The sequence below is a fragment of the Salvelinus namaycush genome, chromosome 7 (genome assembly GCF_016432855.1).
Source record: "Salvelinus namaycush isolate Seneca chromosome 7, SaNama_1.0, whole genome shotgun sequence".
Lineage (NCBI taxonomy): Eukaryota > Metazoa > Chordata > Actinopteri > Salmoniformes > Salmonidae > Salvelinus > Salvelinus namaycush.
Genome location: NC_052313.1, coordinates 36,721,276 through 36,729,124, shown reverse-complemented (window position 1 = coordinate 36,729,124; position 7,849 = coordinate 36,721,276). Strand labels below are relative to the sequence as shown.

General features: G+C 41.2%; 1 protein-coding gene across 1 annotated transcript; it reads right to left on the bottom strand.

Annotated features, from left to right (window-relative positions):
• Positions 1–1,758: 1,758 nt before the first annotated feature.
• Positions 1,759–5,847, bottom strand: LOC120051204 (BMP and activin membrane-bound inhibitor homolog). The gene is made up of 3 exons (XM_038997942.1): positions 5,312–5,847; positions 3,351–3,629; positions 1,759–2,738 (listed from the first exon to the last, which is right to left on the bottom strand). Exons 1-3 carry the CDS (start codon positions 5,385–5,387, stop codon positions 2,323–2,325), a joined length of 771 nt encoding a protein of 256 aa, XP_038853870.1. The 5' UTR covers positions 5,388–5,847; the 3' UTR covers positions 1,759–2,322.
• Positions 5,848–7,849: the final 2,002 nt, after the last annotated feature.

Here is a 7,849-nt window from a genome sequence, read left to right as displayed (position 1 = left end):
TGACACTGTCAGTGATTTATTTAGAATTCAAGGCACACTTAACCAGCATAGCCATCGCATCTGGATTGCACTTAGTGGGACTATCATTTGTTTTTCAACAGGACAATGACCCAACACACCTCCAGGCTGTGTACGGGCTATTTGACCAAGAAGGAGAGTGATGGAGTGCTGCATCAGATGACCTAGCCTCCCCAATCACCTGACCTCAACCCAATTGAGATGGTATGGGATGAGTTGGACCAGAGTGAAGGAAAAGCAGCCAACAAGTGTGAACTCCTACCAGACTGTTGGAAAAGCATTCCAGGTGAAGCTGGTTGAGAGAATACCAATAGTGTGCAAAGCTGTCATCAAGGCAAAAGGTGGCTACTTTGAAGAATCTAAAATGTATTTTGATTTGTTTAACACTTTTTTGGTTACTACATGATTCTACATGTGCTATTTCATAGTTGTTATGTCTTCACTATTATTCTACAATGTAGAAAATAAAGAAAAACCTTTGAATGAATAGGTGTGTCAACTTTTGACTGGTACTGTACATTAATAAAAATTCACTGGCAAGTTAGAAAGGGAGGAGTTTGAAGTGACAAATTGGGCTTTTGAAGGAAGCCAGTCGACCACCTCATTACGTGTGCATGTCAATACAAACAGCATGACCGCCAGCCTCTCAGCAAAATGGTAGCCTATCCTAATGGGCCTGGAGAATACTTTTATTGTAGAGCCAGTGTGACGGTGCATCCGGTCTGTATGTGGCATGAAGAGGCTCTACTAGTCTCCCTGAGTGAGTGAGTGTGTGTGTGTGTGTGTGTGTGTGTGTGTGTGTGTGTGTGTGTGTGTGTGTGTGTGTGTGTGTGTGTGTGTGTGTGTGTGTGTGTGTGTGTGTGTGTGTGTGTGAGCTTGCATGCGTGGGTGAGTGCATACTGTGTGTGTATACTGTGTGTGTTTATGTGCTCCTGCATGTTCATCCCTCCCCTCTCAGACATCATCAGGGAAGTATTACTATGTAATAAAGTAGAAGGCCAAATCGATGGGAGAGGAACACATACTGGGAAAAGAAGTGATGGGGTTTTCAACACAACAACAATAAAAAATACAGGCTTCACATTATTAAACCCATAACTCTGTAGGTTCCATATTAACTATCTTAATAGCTCATCAATAACTCTCTTAATAAAACAAACCCCACCATCATACTTGAGATCTATTTCTAAGTGGTGTAATAAGAGTGGTAAATTTGGTATAATCGCTAGCCTAGTTGCTTGGCAGGGGAAAAAGCCCTCTTCATCAACACGAGGTTGGATACAGGAGGGTTAGTGTGTCGGCTGAAACACATCCAGAGAAGCTGAATGGGGAGGGCTTATACTGGCCTTAGACTGAATATAAAATAAATATCCACACTACTTCCAGGAGAAATCCAGCATGTGCAATGAAATAAACAACATTTGTTGGAAGCTGAGATCCTAACCTTTGGAGGAAGTTCAAGAATGACTGAGTCATGTGGTGCACTACTGTGAAACATGGCCTCACTATGAAGTCAGCCCTACACACACACACACAGACACACTCTGCCTGGACCAACATACATCACCGAGGCAGCATGTTCCTCTCTCGCCACACATCCTCTCACATACTACTGTACTGACACACACCCCAGAAAGAAACAGCTAGAAAAAAGCCCTCTCTGACATGAGCCACAGCTCTCATCTCTCTTTCTCGCTCTCTCACACACACATAGCAGGGAAGAACACACAGAACAGGGTCTTTCTTTCAGACAAAAATATATATATTTTAAATCTTTACAATAAGCTTGGATCAAGAAACATACAGAGGAGTGTACACACCTACAGTCACCTATACTCCTCAAAAAGAAATGTTTTGTACCCTGGTGTCAGTTAAATTCTTCTCCTATTTAGCTTTTTTTTAAGCAAAACAACGTTTTTTTGTTTTTACAAATGTGCAAATAAGACAGATTTGGAATCCTTCAGCGGTCTGTGTAAAGTCCAGGATGCACAGGCAGACAGAGTCTTGACAGAGCTCTTTCAGTCCGTCAGCTCAGTCCTGCCCGCTCAGCTCCTCATTGGTTTGCCTTTCATTTTCAAGTAAAGTGCTCCTTTAGCAAAAACCACAAGGCTTGCGTTCAATTCAGTCCTCTTTTTCTTCCATTGAAGAAAACAGATAAGTACAATGGACAAAAAAGGGGATTCATTTTTTAAGTTAAAAGAGAAACCCCAACGAGTGGAGGAGGCAGTCTTGGCTGTTTTTTGGGGGCGGGTGGGGTAGCGTGTGGTGGGACAAAGTGAAGTCAAACGATCTTAGAAAAGTAAGTTATACAAACTCCAGCTTCCCGTGCCCACTGTACATCCCCCAGTGTACCAGTGACAGTATCTTGTCATTTCCCAGGTCTGCCTGTCTCATCTTGTCACAGGTGAGGCAGCAGTTCTCGTGGCCCGTCACGGGCACCATACACTCCAAGTCTAGCTTTGCCACGTGGCCCTTAGTGTGGTGGCCATGGAAGCTGTAGTGGAGCCGTGACAACATCTGCTGCCTCTGGTCCTGCAGCCGCTTGTTCTCGCTGCGGAGCATCCTTAACGCCAGCATGATGAGAAGAACCAGGATGAGGCCTCCCGCGATAGGCACCGCAATCACTGCCGCCCTGAACCACACCTCTTTGGCAGAGGCCAGCTCCTGTACCCGCGTGACCAGGTTATGGTTGTTGCTCTCAGGCTGGTACCTGCCGTGATCTGGAGGTGGAGGGAAAATACGATTATTTTATTGTGCAATGTACATTGGTGTCCAATGGAAACTTGTCTTCTGCTTTCAGAAGGTGAATGCAATGAGTCGTCTTTCTAAAATAAGAGCCACCCAAAAAATTATTCAGCTACTAAACGAGCTAAACTCCCTTGACTGTCATAACAGAAATCCCTACTTGAGAGCTCTCCCTTCCTCTCTGTAAGGCTGTATGCACCTTTCCATAACTCAATGAAGCTAGTATTTAGGCACCGCTACATACAGTCTGAGAAGGGATATTCTACAAGGCACTGCTGCTGCCGATTAAAAGTCAATCTGAAGTTTTGTTAAAGACGGAATTGTTAATGAAAAAAGTGTATGGACAGCATGTCCTTACAGTAGGCCATTTAAGAACCGCTGTTGTCGATAGAGTTACAACATAGGACTATGACAGATGTAAACAGTAGACTACACTACAAATCGTCACTTTGGTTGCTCTGTCTATCACACATTATGAACCTTATCAAAAGAGTAGAATAGAAAATAATAGAATAACTTCAGTATCCGTACAGTTTACAGAGCCACAGTAGAGCAATTGAACGTTTCCATTCTCTCCCCTTCCTTACCTGTAGATTCTCTGGTGTGCGCCAGGTCGTGTAGTCCTCTGTAGTTACACATGTCGTCGTGACAACATTCTAGTGTGTACAAGCCCCCACTCAGGGCATCTGTGTTCTTAGCGCTGCACACGTCGGCAGCGTTTGCTATGGGATCTAGACAGCCGTGCGTGAGAGGCGAGTTCGTGTTCATAGGGTCCAACACCTTGGTGAAACAAGCGTTTAGTTCAGATTTGCACATGTAGCCTGTGGCCACGCAGTGGGGGGCATCACAGTAACACCGTATTTCTCCTAAAAAATAAAAAAAAATGCATGTAAGTCTTTGTTTATGAAGTCTTGTAGGCTAAATATTAGGCTATAGCCTACCCACCACCAACATGTCAGACCACACATTCTACCTATTATTATCTAGTAATAATAACGTCTTAATTCACAGATTTGAAATGTATGCACGGACTATGCCTATGTTTTCTAACAGGGTAACGTTAGCAGTTTGGGAAATCAAACGCATTCCGACAGGGGAGAAATCTTGTGTTTCATAGTAAAATAAGTGAAATGTTATAAACTTGTCAGCTGGACGTAGGCTATATGAGTTAGTCACACACAGCGCTGTAATATCCCAGAATAAAATAAGGTCAATAGCCTTGCCTATAGTCTACCTACTTTGCTTTTAAAATCAAATTATAATGTCACCTCGCTATTTCAAGACCCAGAAACCAGACTACTTGTCTTTTTAAGACTCCCAAATTAGGACTGAAGTGACATTGGCAACATTGTCAAAATACATGTAAATGACAAGGTAAACCCTGAAATACTTTGAGAAGTATTTCTCTGTTTAAATTACAGCAAATAAGCCGAGTTTAAGAGCTTTCCGTGCAAAATGGTCCTTTTAGTCCGTATTATGAAACAGGAACTGTGTAGCTTATAATTAGTGGTTTGTGTGCCAAAGTTTTTTTTTAAATCAACCCAAATGGAAACTTGTAAAGGGGGGTGAGAGTGGTGCAGGAGACTCCCTTTTCAGCTTGCACGCAAGCTTTAGTGTGGTCAGGATGGGCTGGGTGTTCCCCTGGCTTCTCATCTCAAAAGCTTCCACCAAACAATCTTATCATTATTATTTTTTGCACCTTTTCTTTATAGAAATAAAAAGAGTGATAAAAAAGCGTTGCAAATGTTATGAGTAGCGTTTCACTTATAATCAGATGTTTTAGGATACTCTTGGGCTGTGGTTTTAAAACTGTTAAATATGGCACAGGCTATTTGTATCGAGTTGTTATACTTTTCAATAGAAATCCTTATCTTTATTAACACTGTTACAAGACAGCAACAAACATAAAAACACAGAGATGCACCCAAGTAAATACGGGCCTTTGTATGTTGTTACAAGCTGTTTGTGTGTAGGCTACTTTCAGAGTCTCAGTTACATGCTGTCATTTTATTAAAACATCATGAGCTGACCATTGACAGGGACCTGCACTACATTGGGCCCTAAACAACACATTATAAAAGCATTATGGCGCTCTAATACACTAACACATTACTGTCTTATAAATGCCAAATGCTGTATATACCAGACAATCACCAGTATACTATAGTAGCCTAGGCCTAGCTACTGAGCTTTGATTTTAAGTTATTTGGAGACTCGAGTTTATTTATTTACATTAACCGCTATAGCCTATAGGCTACATAATATCACATAATATCAAATAGTGCGTGTGCACAAACGCGAGAACTATGATAACCATTTGAGTCATTCAGTCTGTTTTGTGCCAATTTTACCATAATGGAAAGGCCTTGCTATATGAACTCATGGGACACACACAGAAGAACACCTACTGTATAGAAAGCTGCGTTTTCTTAGTTATAACAATTAAGACACCTCTCGTGTTGGAATATCTGGCAGAATTATAAAACGTATTGTTGATTGAGAGACATTTAGAAACATATATCCAAAAAAGCTAACATAAAAGGTTTACCTTTAGTAAGAAGAACAGCCATGGCACACAGTTCCAGTTGTAGCCAAATGCAAATGAAACTGGAATGGCGATCCATTTATGACAAGTAACTTTTTAGTCCCCTTATCCCAGTAGCAAAACCCGTAGGGCTGAGCTCGAAGACAATGTTACATGAACGCTACAGAAATTAGCGTTGGACTGCGAACAAATGTTGCCACAATCACAATCCTTTGGAAGACGTAAGAAAATAATAACAAAAAAACGAATGGCTTGTCCCTGCATCGAGAAAACTAGGTTACATGAGAAATAGCCCTAAAATCCGACTTGTTTACCTTACTTGGATAGCCCTGCAGGAAAAAACTGAATGTTTATAGCTGCTGAAAATAAGGGGAAAAAATACATTCCATGAGTAGAAAAAGTGATAAATCTTGTCCACTCCGACTTCACACACATCCGCGATGATGGTTGTGCATAACATTTATACTCCGAAACCAACGAAATGTGAATAAACGGTTGCTCACTCTCGCATCAACACTTCACTAGTCGACTTCGGGTAGAGGCTCTTGAGTCGAAGAAATATCTGAGCCAGACTTCGATACGTAACCTAAGTCCGCCCCCTGAGTGCTCATTGGGTCATCCCTAGCCCAATTTGCATACTTTATAAACTTTAGATTTGCATTGATTTCCATTGCATTCACACAATTTAACATTCCTTCTACTGTAAGTGCCATACACTCTCTTATACTGACTAGTCAATGCAATGTAACAGTGTTACAGTTTGGGTCAATCAATGTAGCAGTGAGTGTTGGCTACATTGTTTTAATAAAAAGTAGCATAAAATAGGCCTATACATGCCTTAGTTTATATTCTACCTGAATAGCCTAATAATGAAAACATGGTCTAGTCTATTTATAAGTTAGGCTATCCAAATTGCCTTGTTAGGCTGACGCCACCAAGAGCAGGTTCCCCAGCCTATGCCAGCCCAGAGAGATCTATTACGCAACATGTAAAGTGTTGGTCCCATGTTCATGAGCTGAAATAAAACATCATGGAAAATTTCCATGAGCACAAGAAGCTTATTTCTCTCAAATGTTGTGCACAAATTTGTTTACATCCCTGTTAGTGAGTATTTCTCCTTTGCGAAGATAATCCATCCATCTGACAGGTGTGGCATATCAAGAAGCTGATTAAACAGCATGATCATTACACAGGTACACCATGTGCTGTGAACAATTAAAGGCCACAGATTTTGAGGGAGTGTGCAATTGGCATGCTGACTTGCAGGAATTTCCACCAGAGCTGTTGCCAGATAATTTCATGTTAATTTCTCTACCATAAGGCACCTCCAACATTTGGCAGTACGTCCAGCCGGCTTTACAACGTGTAACCACACCAGCCCAGGACCTCCACATCCGACTTCTTCACCTGCGGGATTGTCTGAGACCAGACAGATGATGAAACTGAGGAGTATTTCTGTCTGTAATAAAGCCATTTTGTGGGTAAAAAAATATTCTGATTGGCTTGGCCTGGCTCCCCAGTGGGTGGGCCTATGCCCTCCCAGGCCCAACAATGGCTGTGCCTTTGCCTAGTCATGAAATACATAGATTAGAGCCTAATTGATTTATTTCAATTGACTGATTTCCTTATATGAACAGTAACTCAGTAAAATCATTGAAATTGTTGCATGATGTGTTTATATTTGTGTTCAGTATAGATTGCTGCTACCTGTGTAAATGGATGTTATGGGTGGTTAATAGGCGGTTAGAGAAATTAGCAATCCAAAAAGACACTTGGCGCCACTGAGACGACACAGACAGACACTGACACTCAATTACTCTCGAAACAATCCCATGCAAAACACACAGCAGCACTCGTCTCCGTTCGATATCAAAACCAACCAGCCCAAATCAAACCGCCACTAGCCTATCTGTTGATTCTGATTACTTTGGAAACTGTAGTCCAAGACAGTTTGACGTTTGGATTAAATAAATAACAAATAATGTTTATTTTATTTTTAAAGGTTGATTGACAAGAAAGAATTACAACCAAACAATCATAAATTACATTATTCAGGAAAAAGGTTAAGTGTTATTCACCAATGTCGTATGCCTACTATGTAGCAGCCTCAGCAGCCAGCCATCCCATGTCTGGTTTGTGGGCTATAGGCCTACATGGGTTAGGAATATTAGGATATTGAATACCTATTTTAGGCTAAAGTGTTCAACTTGAGAATTTGTTTATTTCAGAATTCCATGAACGAACAGGATTATAGGCTACATGGAATGTTAGCTAGGTAAGCTTTTATACTGATAGCATCAAACATTCTCGTGGTAAACTATGCAGCAGTAGTTTTCGTCTGTCTCTATCCCCTAATTAACACCTTCAGGCGGAATCTCCAGAAAAGGAAACAATGGCAACATTCTCATGACGGTAGTTAAATGCCCAGTCACATATTCTGTGAAAATGTCAAGCCAACTAGTAGCCTAAGCCATATATGAAAAATATTCATACCAAAAGAAAATGCTAGGCCTGGGCCTAAATGGAAAATAAATTCTACAG

Excerpts from the sequence above, each read along its gene's own strand:
- LOC120051204 (XM_038997942.1), bottom strand. The coding sequence starts at position 5,387 with ATGGATCGCCATTCCAGTTTCATTTGCATTTGGCTACAACTGGAACTG. Across the intron at positions 3,630-5,311 it reads GGCTGTTCTTCTTACTAAAG|GAGAAATACGGTGTTACTGT; the intron begins GTAAACCTTTTA and ends TTTATTTTTTAG. Across the intron at positions 2,739-3,350 it reads GCACACCAGAGAATCTACAG|ATCACGGCAGGTACCAGCCT; the intron begins GTAAGGAAGGGG and ends CTCCACCTCCAG.